Source organism: Nerophis lumbriciformis, linkage group LG39, assembly GCF_033978685.3.
Source record: "Nerophis lumbriciformis linkage group LG39, RoL_Nlum_v2.1, whole genome shotgun sequence".
NCBI classification, from domain to species: domain Eukaryota; kingdom Metazoa; phylum Chordata; class Actinopteri; order Syngnathiformes; family Syngnathidae; genus Nerophis; species Nerophis lumbriciformis.
The window spans coordinates 15,643,364-15,669,178 of NC_084586.2; the positions used below are offsets into that span (position 1 = coordinate 15,643,364).

Below are 25,815 nucleotides of genomic sequence, written 5' to 3' on the forward strand. Positions count from 1 at the left end.
TCAGGGTGTGCACAGGCCCGGGTGATCGTGCAGATGACCATGACGGACGCCCCGCTTCACGTCGTGTGTTTGCTGTTGCTGCTGCCTCCGCTGAGTCGGGCCGGGTACACGCTGACGCCCGGCAGGCAGCCTCAGCACAAGGTGTTGCACCTGGGTGAGCGCGCACACACACCAACACACACGTTATAACTACAACAAAAAAACATGGTTCCGGTCTAAAAGGTGTCTTTTAATTCCTAGACTGGCCCAAAGACTGCGGGACGGCCTACTTCAAGCCCAACATGGTCGAGAGGATCGTGTCAGGCAATGAGGCCAGACCGCACTCATGGCCCTGGCAGGTCTCTCTGCAGGTATGCATATTAATGTCATATTACATAGACATGGAGCTAAAGTACTGTCTATATGATCTATATCAGGGTTTTTCAACCACTGTTTGGGTTAAAAATATTTTTTGCAAACCAGTAATTATAGTCTGCAAAATGTGTGTTGTTGTTGAGTGTCGGTGCTGTCAAGAGCTCGGCAAAGTAACCGTGTAATACGCTTCCATATCAGTAGGTGGCGGCAGGTAGCTTTGTAGATGTGGGAAACAGCGGGAGGCAGTGTGCAGGTAAAAAGGGTGTCTAATGCTTAAACCAAAAATAAACAAAAGGTGAGTGCCCCTAAGAAAAGGCATTGAAGCTTAGGGAAGGATATGCAGAACGAAACTACAACTGAACTGGCTACAAAGTAAAGAAAAACAGAATGCTGGACGACAGCAAAGACTTACTGTGGAGCAAAGACGGCGTCCACAATGTCCATCCAAACATGACATGACAATCAACAATGTCCTCTCAAAGAAGGATAGTAACAACTTAAATAGTCTTGATTGCTAAAACAAAGTAGATGCGGGAAATATCGCTCAAAGGAAGACATGACACTGCTTCAGGAAAATACCAACAAAAAAGGGAAAAAAAGCCACCAAAATAGGAGCGCAAGACAAGAACTAAAACACGACACACAGGAAAACAGCAAAAAAATCCAAATAAGTCAGGGTGTGATGTGACAGTACACCTACTTTGAGACAAGAGTTATCGTCAGGTTCAAACACTGATGACATCTATTAAACAAGACAAGAGGCAAAGAATTAAACAGAGACAGAATTCAATTTGGACTCAATATTGAGGAGAGTCGTCTGTACACTGTACCTTTGCACAGTATCTCAGCACGCTCTGCCAAAAGATATGCACGCCTCCTTCTTTTATTTTGGACCCTCCACGACCACATGGCCACCGCTGTTTCCAAAGGACACAAAAAGTTCACAGAAAAGGTCGTAAACAATTCACAGAAAAGGTCAGTTCAAAAAGAGTTCGTAAAATAGTTCAAAAAGACGTTCGTAAGCCAGTTCAAAAACGGGGTTCAAAAAGAGGTCGTCTGGAAATTGGGCAGATCATGTCTTCTTTCCGCTTTGAAGTCCTTGGGTTAGAACAATATCTTTCTGTTGATTACCATACATGAAAGAACACAGGAACACCTTCATCTTGCTTTCCACCCCTACGCAGTGGAGTTTTACGAGCCTTACTCTTGGTAGGTTTCAAAGACAGCTTTTGTCTTCTCACCAGACCCTCAATGTAACACAAAGTGTTTGTGATAATTTAGAAACAATTATTCTAACAGTTATATGGTTTAAATTCATATCCAACACTTGCGACGACGACTTTTTACCGTCAAATGAGTTTCGTTTTTCAATGATTTCTTCTGGTGGCGTTATCTCCGCATTTTTTCAACGCAAAAAATGTGCTTTGGCTCGAAAAAGGTTGAAAAACACTGATCTATACGACAATACAAGAGCGATATATGGCTGAAAACTGTATCACAATATAGGTGTGTTATATCAATCAATATCAATAATTATTGATTTTCTTATGACCTATCAAAAACAAGAAAAATATATGAAATGTAAAAAATGTTATTCCAAGTGTAACCTTCCGTTATTTATAATCCTCTCAGCTATCAAGGCAGAAAGGAAAGGAAATGTCAACACAAGCATGTACTCAATGTAAACAAAATTCAAAATTGTTTTAAATGTGCTGTTATTTTAATACTGTTTATTCTATTATTCAGTTTTTATTGATTTGTATTGTCTTACGTGCTCTGTGCAGCACTTCGGTCAACTTAAAGTGGAGCCAAATAGTGAAAAGTGTGAAAATGTCAACATAAAGACACCTAAAAAGAACTAAGTTCTGCAGGTTTAGTGCCAGGAAGTTACAGCTGTGCTCTAAAGGGTGAGCGCGGCTAAGATGGCGTGGTATTACCAGCGTGCCTTACATTATTTACAGACCACATTGGTCTGACTACGGTCCCTTTGAAAAAAATCCAAAAACTGTTATACTTATACTTATACTTAAGTTGTTTTAAAGTGCTGTATAAATAAAGCTTGACATGAATTGAACACTTACCAATAACCCCTTCAAATGAAGGTGCAAAAATAAGGGATATGTAAGAAATGCTTCATAAAGTGGAACCAAATAGTGAAAAGTGTGAAAATGTAAACATAAAGACACCTAAAAAGAACTAAGTTCTGCAGGTTTAGTGCCAGGAAGTTACAGCTGTGCTCTAAAGGGTGAGCGCGGCTAAGACGGCATAGTATTACGCCTTACATTATTTACAGACCACATTGGTCTGACTACGGTCCCTTTGAAAAAATCCAAAAACTGTTATACTTATACTTAAGTTGTTTTAAAGTGCTGTATAAATAAAGCTTGACTTGAATTGAACACTTACCAATAACCCCTTCAAATGAAGGTGCAAAAATAAGGAATATGTAAGAAATGCTTCATAAAGTGTGAAAATGTAAACATAAAGAAGCCTAAAAAGAACTAAGTTCTGCAGGTTTAGTGCCAGGAAGTTACAGCTGTGCTCTAAAGGGTGAGCGCGGCTAAGATGGCATGGTATTACCGGCGTGCCTTACATTATTTACACACCACATTGGTTTGACTACGGTCCCTTTGAAAAAAATCCAAAACTGTTATACTTAAGTTGTTTTAAAGTGCTGTATAAATAGAGCTCGACTTGAATAGAAAACTTACCAATAACCCCTTCAAATGAAGGTGCAAAAATCAGGAATATGTAAGAAATGCTAAATAAAGTGGAACCAAATAATGCAAAGTGTGAAAATGTAAACATAAAGACACCTAAAAAGAACTAAGTTCTGCAGGTTTAGTGCCAGGAAGTTACAGCTGTGCTCTAAAGGGTGAGCGCGGCTAAGACGGCATAATATTACGCCTTACATTATTTACAGACCACATTGGTCTGACTACGGTCCCTTTGAAAAAATCCAAAAACTGTTATACTTATACTTAAGTTGTTTTAAAGTGCTGTATAAATAAAGCTTGACATGAATTGAACACTTACCAATAACCCCTTCAAATGAAGGTGCAAAAATAAGGGATATGTAAGAAATGCTTCATATAGTGGAACCAAATAGTGAAAAGTGTGAAAATGTAAACATAAAGAAGCCTAAAAAGAACAAAGTTCTGCAGGTTTAGTGCCAGGAAGTTACAGCTGTGCTCTAAAGGGTGAGCGCGGCTAAGACGGCATAGTATTACGCCTTACATTATTTACACACCACATTGGTCTGACTACGGTCCCTTTGAAAAAATCCAAAAACTGTTATACTTATACTTAAGTTGTTTTAAAGTGCTGTATAAATAAAGCTTGACATGAATAGAAAACTTACCAATAACCCCTTCAAATGAAGGTGCAAAAATAAGGGATATGTAAGAAATGCTTCATATAGTGGAACCAAATAGTGAAAAGTGTGAAAATGTAAACATAAAGAAGCCTAAAAAGAACAAAGTTCTGCAGGTTTAGTGCCAGGAAGTTACAGCTGTGCTCTAAAGGGTGAGCGCGGCTAAGACGGCATAGTATTACGCCTTACATTATTTACAGACCTCACTGGTCTGACTACGGTCCCTTTGAAAAAAATCCAAAAACTGTTATACTTATACTTAAGTTGTTTTAAAGTGCTGTATAAATAAAGCTTGACATGAATTGAACACTTACCAATAACCCCTTCAAATGAAGGTCCAAAAATAAGGAATATGTAAGAAATGCTTCATAAAGTGGAACCAAATAGTGCAAAGTGTGAAAATGTAAACATAAAGAAACCTAAAAAGAAATAAGTTCTGCAGATTTAGTGCCAGGAAGTTACAGCTGTGCTCTAAAGGGTGAGCGCGGCTAAGATGGCGTGGTATTTACCGGTCTTGGTGGGGACGCGCGCCTTACATTATTTACAGACTACATAGGTCTGACTACGGTCCCTTTGAAAAAATCGAAAAACTGTTATACTTATACTTAAGTTGTTTTAAAGTGCTGTATAAATAAAGCTTGACATGAATTGAACACTTACCAATAACCCCTTCAAATGAAGGTGCAAAAGTAAGGAATATGTAAGAAATGCTTCATAAAGTGGAACCAAATAGTGAAAAGTGTGAAAATGTAAACATAAAGAAGCCTAAAAAGAACTAAGTTCTGCAGGTTTATTGCCAGGAAGTTACAGCTGTGCTCTAAAGGGTGAGCGCGGCAAAGACGGCATAGTATTACGCCTTACATTATTTACACACCACATTGGTCTGACTACGGTCCCTTTGAAAAAATCCAAAAACTGTTATACTTATACTTAAGTTGTTTTAAAGTGCTGTATAAATAGAGCTCGACTTGAATAGAAAACTTACCAATAACCCCTTCAAATGAAGGTGCAAAAATAAGGGATATGTAAGAAATGCTTCATAAAGTGTGAAAATGTAAACATAAAGAAGCCTAAAAAGAACTAAGTTCTGCAGGTTTAGTGCCAGGAAGTTACAGCTGTGCTCTAAAGGGTGAGCACGGCTAAGATGGCGTGGTATTACCAGCGTGCCTTACATTATTTACACACCACATTGGTCTGACTACGGTCCCTTTGAAAAAATCCCAAAACTGTTATACTTATACTTAAGTTGTTTTAAAGTGCTATATAAATAAAGCTTCACATGAATTGAACACTTACCAATAACCCCTTCAAATGAAGGTGCAAAAATAAGGAATATGTAAGAAATGCTTCATAAAGTGGAACCAAATAGTGAAAAGTGTGAAAATGTAAACATAAAGACACCGAAAAAGAACTAAGTTCTGCAGGTTTAGTGCCAGGAAGTTACAGCTGTGCTCTAAAGGGTGAGCGCGGCTAAGATGGCGTGGTATTTACCGGTCTTGGTGGGGACGCGCGCCTTACATTATTTACAGACTACATAGGTCTGACTATGGTCCCTTTGAAAAAATCCAAAAACTGTTATACTTATACTTAAGTTGTTTTAAAGTGCTGTATAAATAAAGCTTAGCTTGAATTGAACACTTACCAAAAACCCCTTCAAATGAAGGTGCAAAAATAAGGAATATGTAAGAAATGCTTCATAAAGTGTGCAAATGTCAACATAAAGACACCTAAAAAGAACTAAGTTCTGCAGGTTTAGTGCCAGGAAGTTACAGCTGTGCTCTAAAGGGTGAGCGCGGCTAAGATGGCGTGGTATTACCAGCGTGCCTTACATTATTTACAGACCACATTGGTCTGACTACGGTCCCTTTGAAAAAATCCAAAAACTGTTATACTTATACTTAAGTTGTTTTAAAGTGCTGTATAAATAGAGCTCGACTTGAATAGAAAACTTACCAATAACCCCTTCAAATGAAGGTGCAAAAATCAGGAATATGTAAGAAATGCTAAATAAAGTGGAACCAAATAATGCAAAGTGTGAAAATGTAAACATAAAGACACCTAAAAAGAACTAAGTTCTGCAGGTTTAGTGCCAGGAAGTTACAGCTGTGCTCTAAAGGGTGAGCGCGGCTAAGACGGCATAGTATTACGCCTTACATTATTTACAGACCACATTGGTCTGACTACGGTCCCTTTGAAAAAATCCAAAAACTGTTATACTCAGACTTAAGTTGTTTTAAAGTGCTGTATAAATAGAGCTCGACTTGAATAGAAAACTTACCAATAACCCCTTCAAATGAAGGTGCAAAAATAAGGAATATGTAAGAAATGCTTCATAAAGTGGAACCAAATAATGCAAAGTGTGAAAATGTAAACATAAAGACACCTAAAAAGAACTACCGTAAGTTCTGCAGGTTTAGTGCCAGGAAGTTACAGCTGTGCTCTAAAGGGTGAGCGCGGCTAAGACGACATAGTATTACGCCTTACATTATTTACAGACCACATTGGTCTGACTACGGTCCCTTTGAAAAAATCCAAAAACTGTTATACTTATACTTAAGTTGTTTTAAAGTGCTGTATAAATAGAGCTCAACTTGAATAGAAAACTTACCAATAACCCCTTCAAATGAAGGTGCAAAAATAAGGAATATGTAAGAAATGCTAAATAAAGTGGAACCAAATAGTGAAAAGTGTGAAAATGTAAACATAAAGACACCTAAAAAGAACTAAGTTCTGCAGGTTTAGTGCCAGGAAGTTACAGCTGTGCTCTAAAGGGTGAGCGCGGCTAAGATGGCGTGGTATTTACCGGTCTTGGTGGGGACGCGCGCCTTACATTACTTACAGACTACATAGGTCTGACTATGGTCCCTTTGAAAAAATCCCAAAACTGTTATACTTATACTTAAGTTGTTTTAAAGTGCTGTATAAATAAAGCTTGACATGAATTGAACACTTACCAATAACCCCTTCAAATGAAGGTGCAAAAATAAGGGATATGTAAGAAATGCTTCATAAAGTGTGAAAATGTCAACATAAAGACACCTTAAAAGAACTAAATTCTGCAGGTTTAGTGGCAGGAAGTTACAGCTGTGCTCTAAAGGGTGAGCACGGCTAAGATGGCGTGGTATTACCAGCGTGCCTTACATTATTTACACACCACATTGGTCTGACTACGGTCCCTTTGAAAAAATCCAAAAACTGTTATACTTATACTTAAGTTGTTTTAAACTGCTGTATAAATAAAGCTTGACATGAATTGAACACTTACCAATAACCCCTTCAAATGAAGGTGCAAAAGTAAGGAATATGTAAGAAATGCTTCATAGAGTGGAACCAAATAGTGAAAAGTGTGAAAATGTAAACATAAAGAAGCCTAAAAAGAACTAAGTTCTGCAGGTTTATTGCCAGGAAGTTACAGCTGTGCTCTAAAGGGTGAGCGCGGCAAAGACGGCATAGTATTACGCCTTACATTATTTACAGACCACATTGGTCTGACTACGGTCCCTTTGAAAAAATCCAAAAACTGTTATACTTATACTTATACTTAAGTTGTTTTAAAGTGCTGTATAAATAAAGCTTGACTTGAATTGAACACTTACCAATAACCCCTTCAAATGAAGGTGCAAAAATAAGGAATATGTAAGAAATGCTTCATAAAGTGTGAAAATGTCAACATAAAGACACCTAAAAAGAACTAAGTTCTGCAGGTTTAGTGCCAGGAAGTTACAGCTGTGCTCTAAAGGGTGAGCACGGCTAAGATGGCGTGGTATTACCAGCGTGCCTTACATTATTTACACACCACATTGGTCTGACTACGGTCCCTTTGAAAAAATCCAAAAACTGTTATACTTATACTTATACTTAAGTTGTTTTAAAGTGCTGTATAAATAAAGCTTGACTTGAATTGAACACTTACCAATAACCCCTTCAAATGAAGGTGCAAAAATAAGGAATATGTAAGAAATGCTTCATAAAGTGTGAAAATGTCAACATAAAGACACCTAAAAAGAACTAAGTTCTGCAGGTTTAGTGCCAGGAAGTTACAGCTGTGCTCTAAAGGGTGAGCGCGGCTAAGATGGCATGGTATTACCGGCGTGCCTTACATTATTTACACACCACATTGGTCTGACTACGGTCCCTTTGAAAAAATCCAAAAACTGTTATACTTATACTTCAGTTGTTTTAAAGTGCTGTATAAATAAAGCTCGACTTGAATAGAAAACTTACCAATAACCCCTTCAAATGAAGGTGCAAAAATAAGGGATATGTAAGAAATGCTTCATAAAGTGGAACCAAATAATGCAAAGTGTGAAAATGTAAACATAAAGACACCTAAAAAGAACTAAGTTCTGCAGGTTTAGTGCCAGGAAGTTACAGCTGTGCTCTAAAGGGTGAGCGCGGCTAAGACGGCATAGTATTACGCCTTACATTATTTACAGACCACATTGGTCTGACTACGGTCCCTTTGAAAAAATCCAAAAACTGTTATACTTAGACTTAAGTTGTTTTAAAGTGCTGTATAAATAAAGATTGACTTGAATTGAACACTTACCAATAACCCCTTCAAATGAAGGTGCAAAAAAAAGGAATATGTAAGAAATGCTAAATAAAGTGCAACCAAATAGTGAAAAGTGTGAAAATGTAAACATAAAGACACCTAAAAAGAACTAAGTTCTGCAGGTTTAGTGCCAAGAAGTTACAGCTGTGCTCTAAAGGGTGAGCGCGGCTAAGATGGCGTGGTATTTACCGGTCTTGGTGGGGACGCGCGCCTTACATTATTTACAGACCTCACTGGTCTGACTACGGTCCCTTTGAAAAAATCCAAAAACTGTTATACTTATACTTAAGTTGTTTTAAAGTGCTGTATACATAAAGCTTGACTTGTGGAATGGGGAAGGCAAAAGAATTGTCAAAGGATCTGCGAGAAAAGGTAATTGAACTGCATAAAACAGGAAAGGGGTATAAAAAGATATCCAAGGAACTGAGAATGCCAATCAGCAGTGTTCAAACGCTGATTAAGAAGTGGAAAATGAGGGATTCAGGTAGACCGGCAAAGATTTCAGCCACAACTGCCAGGAAAATTGTTCGAGATGCAAAGAAAAATCCACAAATAACTTCAGCTGAAAAACAGGACTCTCTGAAAAATTGTGGCGTGGCTGTTTCAAGATGCACAACAAGGAGGCACTTGAAGAAAAATGGGCTGCATGGTCGAGTCGACAGAAGAAAGCCATTTGTGCGCAAATGTCACAAAGTATCCCGCTTACATTACGCCAAACAGCACAGAGACAAGCCTCAAAACTTCTGGAACAAAGTCATTTGGAGTGATGAGACCAAAATCGACCAAAACCGGGGTGGTGGTTCCTTTCTTTAAGAAGGGGAACCGGAGGGTGTGTTCCAACTATCGTGGGATCACACTCCTCAGCCTTCCCGGTAAGGTCTATTCAGGTGTACTGGAGAGGAGGCTACGCCGGATAGTCGAACCTCGGATTCAGGAGGAACAGTGTGGTTTTCGTCCTGGTCGTGGAACTGTGGACCAGCTCTATACTCTCGGCGGGGTCCTTGAGGGTGCATGGGAGTTTGCCCAACCAGTCTACATGTGCTTTGTGGACTTGGAGAAGGCATTCGACCGTGTACCCCGGGAAGTCCTGTGGGGAGTGCTCAGAGAGTGTAGGGTAACGGACTGTCTGATTGTGGCAGTCCGCTCCCTGTATGATCAGTGTCAGAGCTTGGTCCGCATTGCCGGCAGTAAGTCGGACACGTTTCCAGTGAGGGTTGGACTCCGCCAAGGCTGCCCTTTGTCCCCGATTCTGTTCATAACCTTTATGGACAGAATTTCTAGGCGCAGTCAGGGCGTTGAGGGTATCTGGTTTGGTGGCTGCAGGATTAGGTCTCTGCTATTTGCAGATGATGTGGTCCTGATGGCTTCCTCCGGCCAAGATCTTCAGCTCTCACTGGATCGGTTCGCAGCCGAGTGTGAAGCGACTGGGATGAGAATCAGCACCTCCAAGTCCGAGTCCATGGTTCTCTCCCGGAAAAGGGTGGAGTGCCATCTCCGGGTTGGGGAGGAGATCTTGCCCCAAGTGGAGGAGTTCAAGTACCTCGGAGTCTTGTTCACGAGTGGGGGAAGAGTGGATCATGAAATCGACAGGCGGATCGGTGCGGCGTCTTCAGTAATGTGGACGCTGTATCGATCCGTTGTGGTGAAGAAGGAGCTGAGCCGGAAGGCAAAGCTCTCGATTTACCGGTCGATCTACGTTCCCATCCTCACCTATGGTCATGAGCTTTGGGTCATGACCGAAAGGACAAGATCACGGGTACAAGCGGCCGAAATGAGTTTCCTCCGCCGGGTGGCGGGGCTCTCCCTTAGAGATAGGGTGAGAAGCTCTGTCATTCGGGGGGAGCTCAAAGTAAAGCCGCTGCTCCTCCACATTGAGAGGAGCCAGATGAGGTGGTTCGGGCATCTGGTCAGGATGCCACCCGAACGCCTCCCTAGGGAGGTGTTTCGGGCACGTCCGACCGGTAGGAGGCCACGGGGAAGACCCAGGACACGCTGGAAAGACTATCTCTCCCGGCTGGCCTGGGAACGCCTCGGGATCCCCCGGGAGGAGCTGGACGAAGTGGCTGGGGAGAGGGAAGTCTGGGCTTCCCTGCTTAAGCTGCTGCCCCCGCGACCCGACCTCGGATAAGCGGAAGAAGATGGATGGATGGATGGAGACCAAAATTGAACTTATCGGCCGCTCGACCATGCAGCCCATTATTCTTCAAGTGCCTCCTTATTGTGCATCCTGAAACAGCCACGCCACAATTTTTCAGAGTGTCCTGTATTTCAGCTGAAGTTATTAGTGGATTTTTCTTTGCATCTCGGCAGTTGTGGCTGAAATCTTTGCTGGTCTACCTGAATCCCTCATTTTCCACTTCTTAATCAGCGTTTGAACACTGCTGATTGGTATTCTCAATTCCTTGGATATCTTTTTATACCCCTTTACTGTTTTATGCAGTTCAATTACCTTTTCTCGCAGATCCTTTGACAGTTATTTTGCCTTCCCCATGACTCAGAATCCAGAAACACGTGTGCAGCCCTGGATGAAAGATGCAATGGTCTGTCAGAAGCCCAGAAACTCACTGACCTTTTATACACACACATTCATTACAAACAAACAGGTCACAGGTGAGGATTGGAACCTTGATTAGCCATTCAAACCTGTTTGTGTCAACTTTTGTGTTTTTATCATATCAAAGTCACTGGGGTATGTAAACTTTTGATCAGGGTCATTTGGGTACTTTCTTTTGTCATTTTGTTTTAAAAAGAGTAAACACAGTTGTTTGCCAATAAATAGCTTCACACAACCATTAAGCATGAGTGGAAGAAAGGTTTTTGTGTTATCATTCATATTCTCTGAAGAATGGCCAAGAAATCATAAATTCTCCCAGGGTATGTAAACTTATGAGCACATTTGTATGTGCTCCAATCACTCAATCACAAAAAAATAAGAGTTGTAGAAATTATTGGAAACTCAAAGACAGCCATGACATTATGTTCAATTTTAAAATGACAATTCTAGGCCAACCAACAGAAGCTAACCTGTAACCCATCCATCCATCCATCTTCTTCCGCTTATCCGAGGTCGGGTCGCGGGGGCAGCAGCCTAAGCAGGGAAACCCAGACTTCCCTCTCCCCAGCCACTTCGTCCAGCTCCTCCCGGGGGATCCCGAGGCGTTCCCAGGCCAGCCGGGAGAGATAGTCTTCCCAGCGTGTCCTGGGTCTTCCCCGTGGCCTCCTACCGGTCGGACGTGCCCGAAACACCTTCCTAGGGAGGCGTTCGGGTGGCATCCTGACCAGATGCCCGAACCACCTCATCTGGCTCCTCTCCATGAGGAGGAGCAGCGGCTTTACTTTGAGCTCCCCCCGAATGACAGAGCTTCTCACCCTATCTCTAAGGGAGAGCCCCGCCACTCGGCGGAGGAAACTCATTTCGGCCGCTTGTACCCGTGATCTTGTCCTTTCAGTCATGACCCAAAGCTCATGACCATAGGTGAGGATGGGAACGTAGATCGACCGGTAAATCGAGAGCCTTGCCTTCCGGCTCAGCTCCTTCTTCACCACAACGGATCGATACAGCGTCCGCATTACTGAAGACGCCGCACCGATCCGCCTGTCGATCTCACGATCCACTCTTCCCTCACTCGTGAACAAGACTCCGAGGTACTTGAACTCCTCCACTTGGGGCAAGATCTCCTCCCCAACCCGGAGATGGCACTCCACCCTTTTCCGGGAGAGAACCATGGACTCGGACTTGGAGGTGCTGATTCCCATCCCAGTCGCTTCACACTCGGCTGCGAACCGATCCAGTGAGAGCTGAAGATCTTGGCCGGAGGAAGCCATCAGGACCACATCATCTGCAAATAGCAGAGACCTAATCCTGCAGCCACCAAACCAGATACCCTCAACGCCCTGACTGCGCCTAGAAATTCTGTCCATAAAGGTTATGAACAGAATCGGTGACAAAGGGCAGCCTTGGCGGAGTCCAACCCTCACTGGAAACGTGTCCGACTTACTGCCGGCAATGCGGACCAAGCTCTGACACTGATCATACAGGGAGCGGACTGCCACAATAAGACAGTCCGCTACCCCATACTCTCTGAGCACTCCCCACAGGACTTCCCGGGGTACACGGTCGAATGCCTTCTCCACCTGTAACCTGTTTTGAAAAGGACTCATTATAATTATTATACTAAATAATACATGGCGAGAATCGGTTTGAATCGATTCTAAATGGAATAGTCACCTCAGGAACCGGATCGAATCGTTAAGTCGAGTGTGTGATGGTTCTCTCTGGTTCTGTCAGGTTCGGCCCAGAGGTAGCAAACACTACATCCACGTCTGCGGAGGAACTCTGATCCACAAGAACTGGATCCTCACTGCTGCTCACTGCTTCCAAAAGTAAGACGAACCACGTGGAGGGGGAACTTCCGTGGTTGTTTGAACGCAGCGTTTCTTATTCCTTCCAGAGGCAAGGCGGAGGACGCCAGCTCGTGGAGGATCGTCCTGGGGAAGCACCGTCTGAAGCGCTCCGAGTTGGTGGAGAGGGTTTTCCCGGTGAAGAGGATCTACCGGCACGAGAACTTCCGCTACCCGGCCCACAGCGAGCTGGACTACGACATCGCTCTGGTGAAGGCCGGCGCCGACATCCTCCCGTCCAACTTCATCCGCTACGCCTGCCTGCCGCGCAAGCAGACCAACCTGAAGCCGGGGCACTACTGCTGGGTGACGGGCTGGGGCGACACCCGGGGTGAGGACAAACTCGACTACTTTGGTCTGATGTCGAAACTTGACACGATTCCCTTGAAACGTTCCAGGAGGGAAGGAGAACGTGTCCCTGTCCGAAGCCCTCAATCAAGCCCGACTTCCTGTCATTGACTTCAAAACCTGTCGACAGAAGAAGTTCTGGGGCGACCGCGTCCGAGACTCCATGATCTGCGCCGGCTTCAGGGATACGGGGGATCCGCCTGCTGCTTGTCAGGTACGTCGGCCGTACGGCATCCAGAGCAGGGGTGCCCAAAGTGGGGCTCGTGGCATTTGGTTTGGCCCGCCAAAAGATAAGAGACCAGATTTAATACAAACCCCAAAAGCAGTGAAGTTGTCACGTTGTGTAAATGGTAAATAAAAACAGAATACAATGATTTGCAAATCCTTTTCAACTTATATTCAATTTAATAGACTACAAAGACAAGATATTTAATGTTCAAACTGGAAAATCTTAATTTTTTGCAAATATGAGCACATTTGGAATTTGATGCCTGCAACATGTTTCAAAAAAGCTGGCACGAGTGGCAAAAAAAAGACTGAGAAAGTTGAGGAATGCTCATCAAACACTTATTTGGAACATCCCACAGGTGAACAGGCTAATTGGGAACAGGTGGGTGCCGTGATTGGGTATAAAAGCAGCTTCCATGAAATGCTCAGTCATTCACAAACAAGGACGGGGCGAGGGTCACCACTTTGTCAACAAATGCCTGAGCAAATTGTTTAAGAACAACATTTCTCAACCAGCTATTGCAAGGAATTTAGGGATTTCATCATCTACGGTCTGTAATATCAAAAGGTTCCGAGAATCTGGAGAAATCACTGCACGTAGGCAATGATATTACGGACCTTTGATGCCTCAGGACGTTATTGCATCAAAAAGCGACGTCAGTGTGTAAAGGATATCACCACATGGGCTCAGGAACACTTCAGAAAACCACTGTCAGTAACTACAGTTGGTCGCTACATCTGTAAGTGCAAGTTAGCCATTTATCAACAACACCCAGAAACGCCGCCGGCTTCGCTGGGCCCGAGCTCATCTAAGATGGACTGATGCAAAGTGGAAAAGTGTTCTGTGGTCTGACGAGTCCACATTTCAAATTGATTTTGGAAACTGTGGACGTTGTGTCCTCCGGAACAAAGAGGAAAAGAACCATCCGGATTTTAATAGGCGCAAAGTTGAAAAGCCAGCATGTGTGATGGTATGGGGGTGTATTAGTGCCCAAGACATGGGTAACTTACACATCTGTGAAGGCACCATTAATGCTGAAAGGTACATACAGGTTTTAGAGCAACATATGTTGCCATCCAAGCAAGGTTATCATGGACGCCCCTGCTTATTTCAGCAAGACAATGCCAAGCCACGTGTTACAACAGCGTGGCTTCATAGTAAAAGAGTGCAGGTACTAGACTGGCCTGCCTGTAGTCCAGACCTGTCTCCTATTGAAAATGTGTTGCGCATTATGAAGCCTAAAATACCACAACGGAGACCCCCGGACTGTTGAACAACTTAAGCTGTACATCAAGCAAGAATGGGAAAGAATTCCACCTGAGAAGCTTCAAAAATGTGTCTCCTCAGTTCCCAAACATTTACTGAGTGTTGTTAAAAGGAAAGGCCATGTAACAGTGGTAAAAATGCCCCAGTGACAACTTTTTTGCAATGTGTTGCTGCCATTAAATTCTAAGTGAGGGATTATTTGCAAAAAAAAACAAGAAGTTTCTCAGTGTGAACATTAAATATCTTGTCTTTGCAGTCTATTCAATTGAATATAAGTTGAAAAGGATTTGCAAATCATTGTATTCGGTTTTTATTTACGAATTAAATAAAAACATGCCAACTTCAGTGGTTTTGTACATAAAATGTAAGAGTTGTATGCTAAGTGAATTAGGCACACCACTGTGTGACAGTTTCTACTACCTAAAAATTAATTATAACCAGAGGTGGGTAGTAACGCGCTACATTTACTCCGTTACATCTACTTGAGTAACTTTTGGGATAAATTGTACTTCTAAGAGTAGTTTTAATGCAACATACTTTTACTTTTACTTAAGTATATTTATAGAGAAGGAACGCTACTTTTACTCCGCTACTTTTATCTACATTCAGCTCGCTACTCGCTACCAATTTTTATCGATCTGTTAATGCACGCTTTGTTTGTTTTGGTCTGTCAGACAGACCTTCATAGTGCCTGCCTTACTGGTGACGTTCACTCCGTTCCACCAATCAGATGCAGTCACTGGTGACGTTGGACCAATCAAACAGAGCCAGGCGGTCACATGACTTGACTTAAACAAGTTGAAAAACTTATTGGGGTGTTACCATTTAGTGGTCAATTGTACGGAATATATACTGTACTGTACAATCTACTAATAAAAGTTCCAATTAATCAATCAAAAGTGTGAAGGAAAAAAGATACTTTTTTTTATTTCAACCGTACATCCCGTCAAAAGCCTAAAGACTGACCGCACATGAGGACGTTCCTGTCTTCACAATAAAAGTGCCGCTCCGTCGCGCCTGCGCTTTCAAAATAAGAGTCTCCGAAAGCCAGCGCAAACAAGCTAGCAAGCTACGGAGTTTGCCGCCAATATATTTCTTATAAAGTGTATAAAAACGAATATGGAGGCTGGACAAATAAGATGCCAAAAACCCACCACTTTCATGTGGTATTAGACAGAAAGGAGGAACTTTTCTTCTCTTCCATTTGAAAACGTGGACGTTATCATCACTACTGTCTGATTACAATCAATGCAAGTCATCAGAATCAGGTAATACACCAACTTATATTCTAGTCTTCATGAAAGAAAGGAATCTATATGTTAAACATGCATGTATATTCATTAAAACACCTTTAACATGTAAACAAAAACAGCAAAATAAAAAAATATAAATTATATACTGTATTTATCAATGTATGTATGTATATATATATATATATATATATATATATATATATATATATATATATATATATATATATATATATATATATATATATATATATATATATATATATATATATATATATATATATGATATGAGTGTGTATGTTACTCATCAGTTACTCAGTACTTGAGTAGTTTTTTCACAACATACTTTTTACTTTTACTCAAGTAAATATTTGGGTGACTACTCCTTACTTTTACTTGAGTAATACATCTCTAAAGTAACAGTACTCTTACTTGAGTACAATTTCTGGCTACTCTACCCACCTCTGATTATAAATGACAAATTCCTCACTCGTGGTGCTGTTGCATGGTACAAATCGCCGTTTGGCCCGCGGGAAATTAGCCCATTTTCCCTTTGGGCCTCTGAGGCAAAGCGTTTGGGCACCCCTGTTATAGAGAGAAGTGCGGAAGTGGAAGAACCGTCCATCCAACCTTCCTTCTTGTCCAGGGCGACTCTGGCGGACCTCTGCTCTGCCAGCTGGGCCGGGACCGCTGGGAGGTGCACGGCGTGGTGAGTTTCGGCCCCATCGGGTGCACGGTGGAGAACAAGCCCAGCGTCTTCACCAGAACCTCCACATACATCCACTGGATCGAGAGCACGCGCATCCGAGACTTCTTCCTGCACTGAGCAGCCTCTGCTTTTACAATAAAGTGTATTTTTAAAAATAGATGACTGCTCTTTTTTTTATGGTGGGGAAGAATTTGCCATAATTTATTATGGAGACTAATAATGACCATCAATAACCACTCATTATTCATAAATATCACAGTAGCACTGACTGTAAGGCAGAGTTCAATGTTACCAAGGTCCACTTGTAGCTTGCCTGGAGGTCCTTGAGCCACGTGCTGCCAATCATGTGTGGAACCAAGCAGGCCTAGCATCCCGCCCTGGAAAGTGTTGACGGGGTCTGAGTCGTCTTTGCTGGGGATACTTTGGCCCTAATGTCAGAGGAGGAGGTTTAAAATGGGCACCATGGGGGTGCTCAGTACATCCTGGAGGTTGACGACGACGTTCCGGTCAGGTGTTCCCAGTTGTTGTAGATGGCGTAGGCACTAGACAAGGCCAAACCGGCCAGACCCCCGCGGGCAACTCCCTTCAGACCACCTACAAACATTAAAAAAAACAATGTGGTTCTGGATCTCATCGCATACTGTAAGTCCGCACACTTCTGACAAAAATTTGACATGAAACTAAGGCTGGAGGATTGTGACAAAAATAATAATCACGAGTATTTTTGATTGATATTGAAATCATGAATAATAACATGATTATTCACAACTATTCAAAAACATGAGTATTTATTAAACCACAAAAACTCAACTTTAAGTACCGTATTTTTCGGAGTACAAGTCGCACCGGCCGAAAATGCACAATAAAGAAGGAAAAAAACATATATAAGTCGCACTGGAGTATAAGTCGCATTTTTTGGGTAAATTTATTTGATAAAACCCAACACCAAGAATAGACATTTGAAAGGCAATTTAAAATAAATAAAGAATAGTGAACAACAAGCTGAATAAATGTACGTTATATAAATAACCAACTGGTATGTTAACGTAACATATTATGGTAAGAGTCATTCAAATAACTATAACATATAGAACATGCTATACGTTTACCAAACAATCTGTCACTCCTAATCGCTAAATCCCATGAAATCTTATACGTCTAGTACAGGGGTCCGCAACCCGCGGCTCCGGAGCCGCATGCGGCTCTTTGATCACTCTAAGCAGCTAACTTGCTGAACGCCCCAATTTTCCCGTGAGACTTCCGGATTTCAGTGCCTCCCGCAGAAAACTCACCGATTTTCACCCTTATAGCTATAATAAGGGCGTGCCATGATAGTACAACACTTGGCGCCATCTACAATCTGTATTAACAGCGTGCCAGCCCATCACTTGTTATATAATATACATCTTCTGCTTGCACACGTACGGGACAGCAAGGCATACTTGGTCAACAGCCACACAGGTTACACTGACGGTGACTATATAAAACAACTTTAACACTCTTACTAATAATGCGCCACACTTTGAACCAAAACCAAACAAGAATGACAAACACATTTCGGGAGAACATCTGCACCTTAACACAACATAAACACAACAGAACAAACACCCAGAATCCCATGCAGCCCTGACTCTTCCGGGCTACATTATACACCCCTGCTACCACCAAACCCCGCCCCCACCCCAACCCTGCTCCCTCACACATCACCCCCCCCCCTCTCTCTGTGCGTCGGTTGAGGTGGGCGGGGTTTGGTAGCGGGGGTGTAGAATGTATCCCGGAAGAATTAGGGCTGCATGGGATTCTGGGTATTTGTCCTGTTGTGTTACGGTGCAGATGTTCTCCCGAAATGTGTTTGTCATTCTTGTTTGGTGTGGGTTCACAGTGTGGCGCATTATTAGTAAAAAAGTTTTTTCATGCCGCCACCGTCAGTGTAACCTGTGTGGTTGTTGACCAAGTATGCCTTGCTGTCACCTACGTGAGCAAGCGGAAGCCCCACACAACGTGTGGCTGATCAGGCACGCTGGTTTTAGTGAGTGCCATATGCTGTACCGTCACGGCACGCATGACGCTGACAAGCGCCATTCATTTAAAACCCGCGTGCCGCACTAGCTTTCAAATTCCATATAAAGGTGTGGGCAGCAAGTCTGAGATCCCTGGTTCATACATTTCACAAAGCGCAAAAAAAACTTTGTATGCAGTGTTACATCATTTAAAATTTCAAAATAATTTTGCGGCTCCCATTGTTTCCTATAGTTTGTGAAACTGGTCAAAATGGCTCTTTGACTGGTAAAGGTTGCCGACCCCTGGTCTAGTCTCTTACGTGAATGAGCTAAATAATATTATTTGATATTTTACGCTAATGTGTTAATAATTTCACACATAAGTCGCTCCTGAGTATAAGTCGCACCCCCGGCCAAACTATGAAAAACACTGCGACTTATAGTCCGAAAAATACGGTATAATTTAAAAAAACTGGTTATAAATTAGTAAAAAATAAACAACAAGAAGTAAAAACATTATAATAGTAACAATAAATTAAAATACCTATGGCAATAGGAAAAAATACAATTTGAAAAAATACAATTTAGTTTCAAAAACTGTTTTGAATTCTGTATTTGACCTTTTATCGGCATAAGAATTATTTCCCATTCTTGCTTAATGTACAGCTTAAAGGGGAACATTATCACAATTTCAGAATTGTTAAAACCATTAAAAATCAGTTCCCAGTGGCTTATTATATTTTTCGAAGTTTTTTTCTAAATTTTACCCATCACGCAATATCCCTAAAAAAAAGCTTCAAAGTGCCTGATTTTAACCACCCGTCCATTTTCCTGTGACGTCACATAGTGAATACAAACAAACATGGCGGAAAGAACAGCAAGCTATAGCGACATTAGCGCGGATTCAGACTCGGATTTCAGCGGCTTAAGCGATTCAACAGATTACGCATGTATTGAAACGGATGGTTGTAGTGTGGAGGCAGGTAGCGAAAACGAAATTGAAGAAGAAACTGAAGCTATTGAGCCATATCGGTTTGAACCGTATGCAAGCGAAACCGACAAAAACGACACGACAGCCAGCGACACGGGAGAAAGCGAGGACGAATTCAGCGATCGCCTTCTAACCAACGATTGGTATGTGTTTGTTTGGCATTAAAGGAAACTAACAACTATGAACTAGGTTTACAGCATATGAAATACATTTGGCAACAACATGCACTTTGAGAGTGCAGACAGCCCAATTTTCATCAATTAATATATTCTGTAGACATACCCTCATCCGCGCTCTTTTCCTGAAAGCTAATCTGTCCAGTTTTGGAGTTGATGTCAGCAGGCCAGGGAAGCTAGGATCGATAGGGGGTTTAGCTCGCTCGTCTGCGGGAACAAACTGCCGCCATTGCTTGCCATGCTACCGAGGTCCTTTGTCCCTGAATTGCTCACACACTCCGGCAGATTCAATGGGGGTCTGGCGGCAGATTTCTTTGATTTTATCGTTGGAAATGCATCTGCTTTGAGTGTCGCAGGATATCCACACATTCTTGCCATCTCTGTCGTAGCATAGCTTTCGTCGGTAAAGTGTGCGGAACAAACGTCCAATTTCTTGCCACTTTCGCATCTTTGGGCCACTGGTGCAACTTGAATCCGTCCCTGTTCGTGTTGTTACACCCTCCGACAACACACCGACGAGGCATGATGTCTCCAAGGTACGGAAAACAGTCGAAAAAACGGAAAATAACAGAGCTGATTTGACTCGGTGTTTGAGAAAATGGCGGATTGCTTCCCGATGCGACGTCACGTTGGGACGTCATCGCTCCGAGAGCGAATATTAGAAAGGCGTTTAATTCGTCAAAATTCACCCATTTAGAGTTCGGAAATCGGTTAAAAAATATATGGTCTTTTTTCTGCAACATCAAGGTATATATTGATGCTTACATAGGTCTGGTGATAATGTTCCCCTTTGAGTTAAAGTTGTTTATACGGCCACCCTCAGTGTGACCTGTATGGCTGTTGACCAAGTATGATTTGCATTCACTTGTGTGTGTGAAAAGCCGTAGATATTATGTGACTGGGCCGGCACGCAAAGGCAGCGCCTTAAAGGTTTATTGGCGCTCTGTACTTCTCCCTATGTCCGTGTACACAGCGGCGTTTTATAAAGTCATACATTTTACTTTTTGAAACCGATACCGATAATTTCCGATATTACATTTTAAAAGCATTTATCGGCCGACCGATATTATCGGACATCCCTACATATTACTGTTCAAACTCTTAATGGATCTGTCCCGATACATCTACATGTACAAACCCCGTTTCCATATGAATTAGGAAATTGTGTTAGATGTAAATATAAACGGAATACAATGATTTGCAAATCCTTTTCAACCCATATTCAGTTAGAGACAACATATTTGATGTTATACTGATAAAAAAAAATTTTTTTGCAAATAATCATGAACTTTAGAATTTGATGCCAGCAACACGTGACAAAGAAGTTGGGAAAGGTGGCAATAAATACTGATAAAGTTGAGGAATGCTCATCAAACACTTATTTGGAACATCCCACAGGTGTGCAGGCTAATTGGGAACAGGTGGGTGCCATGATTGGGTATAAAAACAGCTTCCCAAAAAATGCTCAGTCTTTCACAAGAAAGGATGGGGTGAGGTACACCACTTTCTCCACAACTGTGTGAGCAAATAGTCAAACAGTTTAAGAACAACGTTTCTCAAAGTGCAATTGCAAGAAATTTAGGGATTTCAACATCTACGGTCCATAATATCATCAAAAGGTTCAGAGAATCTGGAGAAATCACTCCACGTAAGCGGCATGGCCGGAAACCAACATTGAATGACCGTGACCTTCCATCCCTCAGACGGCACTGTATCAAAAACCGACATCAATCTCTAAAGGATATCACCACATGGGCTCAGAAAACCACTGTCACTAAATACAGTTGGTCGCTACATCTGTAAGTGCAAGTTAAAGCTCTATTATGCAAAGCGAAAGCCATTTATCAACAACATCCAGAAACTGGGCCCGAGATCATCTAAGATGGACTCATGCAAAGTGGAAAAGTGTTCTGTGGTCTGACGAGTCCACATTTCAAATTGTTTTTGGAAATATTCGACATCGTGTCATCTGGACCAAAGGGGAAGCGAACCATCCAGACTGTTATCGACGCAAAGTTCAAAAGCCAGCATATGTGATGGTATGGGGGTGCATTAGTGCCCAAGGCATGGGTAACTTACACATCTGTGAAGGCACCGTTAATGCTGAAAGGTACATACAAGTTTTGGAACAACATATGTTGCCATCTAAGCGCCATCTTTTTCATGGACGCCCCTGCTTATTTCAGCAAGACAATGCCAAGCCACATTCAGCACGTGTTACAACAGCGTGGTTTCGTAAAAAAAAGAGTGTGGGTACTTTCCTGGCCCGCCTGCAGTCCAGACCTGTCTCCCATCGAAAATGTGTGGCGCATTATGAAGCGTGAAATACGACAGCGGAGACCCCGGACTGTTGAACGACTGAAGCTCTACATAAAACAAGAATGGGAAAGAATTCCACATTCAAAGCTTCAACAATTAGTTTCCTCAGTTCCCAATCGTTTACTGAGTGTTGTTAAAAGAAAAGGTGATGTAACACAGTGGTGAACATGCCCTTTCCCAACTACTTTGGCATGTGTTGCAGCCATGAAATTCTAAGTTAATTATTATTTGCAAAAAATAAAAAATAAAGTTTATGAGTTTGAACATCAAATATGTTGTCTTTGTAGTGCATTCAATTGAATATGAGTTGAAAAGGATTTGCAAATCATTGTATTCCGTTTATATTTACATCAAACACAATTTCCTAATTCATATGAAAACGGGGTTTGTATATATGAATGTACATAACGTAAAAAAATAAATTAAAAAAATACCTCCCTCTATCAAAATGTAAAAATAGAGATAAAGGCATCATGTAATGATAAAAAACTGACAAGTGGATATGAATAATGAATAAAAAAAACTGTTCTCAAACTCGTAGTAGAAGTGGTCTTGTTTTCACTCATATATGTCACTTTAACAAGTTCAGGAATTCACATGCACAATGCGCAGCCCATAAAGTGTTTGTTTCGGGTGTAATATTTTTATAAGGCCAAAATCGAAACCCATCCATCCATCCATCTTCTTCCGCTTATCCGAGGTCGGGTCGCGGGGGCAGCAGCCTAAGCAGGGAAGCCCAGACTTCCCTCTCCCCAGCCACTTCGTCCAGCTCCTCCCGGGGGATCCCGAGGCGTTCCCAGGCCAGCCGGGAGACATAGTCTTCCCAACGTGTCCTGGGTCTTCCTCGTGGCCTCCTACCAGTCGGACGTGCCCTAAACACCTCCCTAGGGAGGCGCTCGGGTGGCATCCTGACCAGATGCCCGAACCACCTCATCTGGCTCCTCTCCATGTGGAGGAGCAGCGGCTTTACTTTGAGCTCCCCCCGGATGGCAGAGCTTCTCACCCTATCTCTAAGGGAGAGACCCGCCACCCGGCGGAGGAAACTCATTTCGGCCGCTTGTACCCGTGATCTTGTCCTTTCGGTCATAACCCAAAGCTCATGACCATAGGTGAGGATGGGAACGTAGATCGACCGGTAAATTGAGAGCTTTGCCTTCCGGCTCAGCTCCTTCTTCACCACAACGGATCGATACAGCGTCCGCATTACTGAAGACGCCGCACCGATCCGCCTGTCGATCTCACCATCCACTCTTCCCTCACTCGTGAACAAGAATCCGAGGTACCGTATTTTCCGCACTATTAGCCGCACCTAAAAACCACAAATTTACTCAAAAGCTGACAGTGCGGCTTATAACCCGGTGCGCTTTATATATGGATTAATATTAAGATTCATTTTCATAAAGTTTCGGTCTCGCAACTACGGTAAACAGCCGCCATCTTTTTTCCCCCGTAGAAGAGGAAGTGCTTCTTCTTCTATGCAAGCAACCGCCAAGGTAAGCACCCGCCCCCATAGAACAGGAAGCGCTTCTTCTTCTACTGTAAGCAACCACCCGCCCGCGTAGAAGAAGAAGAAGAAGCGCGCGGATGTTACGTTTCATTTCCTTTGTGTGTTTACATCTGTAAAGACCACAAAATGGCTCCTACTAAGCGACAGGTTTCCGGTTCATGAAAAGACGCAATCTCTCCATCCGCACACGGACTAGTATTTCACAGCAACTGCCTAAAGACTTTCAAGAAAAGCTGGCTACTTTCCGTGCATATTGTAAAAACAAGATAGCTGAAAAAAAGATCCGGCCAGAGAACATTATCAACATGGACGAGGTTCCACTGACTTTTGATATTCCTGTGAACCGCACTGTGGATACAACGGGAGCACGTACGGTGAATATTCGCACCACAGGGAATGAGAAGTCATTCTTCACTGTGGTTCTAGCTTGCCATGCTAATGGCCAGAAACTTCCACCCATGGTGATATTCAAAAGGAAGACCTTGCCAAAAGAGACCTTTCCAGCCGGCGTCATCATAAAAGCTAACTCGAAGGGATGGATGGATGAAGAAAAGATGAGCGAGTGGTTAAGGTAAGTTTACGCGAAGAGGCCGGGTGGCTTTTATCACGCAGCTCCGTCCATGTTGATATACGACTCCATGCGCGCCCACATCACGCTGGTTTTTAATATATTATTAAAGTTTGACTGACCTATCTGACTGTTTTTTTGACATTCCTTTAGCGCAGTTAGATGCGGCTTATAACACGGGGCGGCTTATAGGTGGACAAAGTTTTGAAATATGCCGTTCATTGAAGGCGCGGCTTATAACCCAGGGCGGCTTATGGTGCGGAAAATACGGTACTTGAACTCCTCCACTTGGGGCAAGATCTCCTCCCCTACCCGGAGATGGCACTCTACCCTTTTCCGGGCGAGAACCATGGACTCGGACTTGGAGGTGCCGATTCTCATCCCAGTCGCTTCACACTCGGCTGCGAACCGATCCAGCGAGAGCTGAAGATCCTGGCCAGATGAAGCCATCAGGACCACATCATCTGCAAAAAGCAGAGACCTAATCCTGCAGCCACCAAACCGGATCCCCTCAACGCCTTGACTGCGCCTAGAAATTCTGTCCATAAAAGTTATGAACAGAATGGGTGACAAAGGGCAGCCTTGGCAGAGTCCAACCCTCACCGGAACGTGTCCGACTTACTACCGGCAATGCGGACCAAGCTCTGACACTGATCATACAGGGAGCGGACCGCCACAATCAGACAGTCCGAAACCCCATACTCTCTGAGCACTCCCCACAGGACTTCCCGAGGGACACGGTCGAATGCCTTCTCCAAGTCTACAAAGCACATGTAGACTGGTTGGGCAAACTCCCATGCACCCTCAAGGACCCTGCCGAGAGTATAGAGCTGGTCCACAGTTCCACGACCAGGACAAAAACCACACTGTTCCTCCTGAATCCGAGGTTCAACTATCCGGCGTAGCCTCCTCTCCAGTACACCTGAAACTGTGATTAAAATGTGATTACCGTATTTTCCGCACTATAAGGCGCACCGGATTATTAGCCGCACCTTCTATGAATTACATATTTCATAATTTTGTCCACCAATAAGCCGCCCCGGACTAAAAGCCGCGCCTACGCTGCGCTAAAGTGAATGTCAAAAAAACGCTGCGCTAAAGTGAATGTCAAAAAAACAGTCAGATAGTTCAGTCAAACTTTAATAATATATTGAAAACCAGCGTTCTAACAACTCTGTCCCAAAATGTACGCAAATGTGCAATCACAAACATAGTAAAATTCAAAATGGTGTAGAGCAATAGTAACATAATGTTGCTCGAACGTTAATGTCACAACACACAAAATAAACATAGCGCTCACCTTCTGAAGTTATTCTTCATTCGTAAATCCTTCGAATTCTTCGTCTTCGGTGTCCGAATTGAAAAGTTGCGCAAGCGTGGGATCCAAAATGGCCGGTTCCGTCTCGTAGAAGTCATCGGGAGTCAGTGTCGCTGTTGTTCTGTGAATCCTGCCTTCCGGAAAGCTCGGACCACAGTTGTGACCGAAATATCTGCCCAAGCATTTACGATCCACTGGCAGATGTTGGCGTATGTCGTCCGGCGCTGTCTGCCCGTCTTAGTGAAGGTGTGTTCGCCTTCGGAGCTGTGTGAAAAAAGCCACCCGGCCTCTTCGCGTAAACTTCCCTTAACCACTCGCTCATCTTTTCTTCATCCATCCATCCCTTCGAGTTAGCTTTTATGATGACGCCGGCTGGAAAGGTCTCTTTTGGCAAGGTCTTCCTTTTGAATATCACCATGAGTGGAAGTTAGCATGGCAAGCTAGAACCACA

At 42.8% G+C, this 25,815-nt stretch overlaps 2 protein-coding genes across 2 annotated transcripts in view; one reads left to right on the plus strand and one right to left on the minus strand.

Moving 5' to 3' along the window:
- On the plus strand, positions 1–16,623 carry LOC133577733 (elastase-1). Its single transcript, XM_061931721.1, has 6 exons — positions 1–154; positions 241–350; positions 12,571–12,665; positions 12,734–13,014; positions 13,082–13,245; positions 16,423–16,623. Exons 1-6 carry the CDS (start codon positions 34–36, stop codon positions 16,600–16,602), a joined length of 951 nt encoding a protein of 316 aa, XP_061787705.1. The 5' UTR covers positions 1–33; the 3' UTR covers positions 16,603–16,623.
- Positions 16,574–25,815, minus strand: part of timm23a (translocase of inner mitochondrial membrane 23 homolog a (yeast)) — a 26,673-nt gene continuing 17,431 nt past the window's right edge. The window contains exon 7 of the mRNA XM_061931722.2: positions 16,574–17,079. Coding sequence (XP_061787706.1) covers positions 16,958–17,079 — 122 coding nt within the window. The 3' untranslated portion in view covers positions 16,574–16,957. The remainder of the gene's footprint in view (positions 17,080–25,815) is intronic.

Bases quoted from the DNA above. Each gene is read 5' to 3' on its own strand.
- LOC133577733 (XM_061931721.1), top strand. From the start codon at position 34: ATGACCATGACGGACGCCCCGCTTCACGTCGTGTGTTTGCTGTTGCTG. The intron at 155-240 runs GTGAGCGCGCAC...TTTAATTCCTAG, and splicing joins GCACAAGGTGTTGCACCTGG to ACTGGCCCAAAGACTGCGGG. The intron at 13,246-16,422 runs GTACGTCGGCCG...CTTCTTGTCCAG, and splicing joins ATCCGCCTGCTGCTTGTCAG to GGCGACTCTGGCGGACCTCT.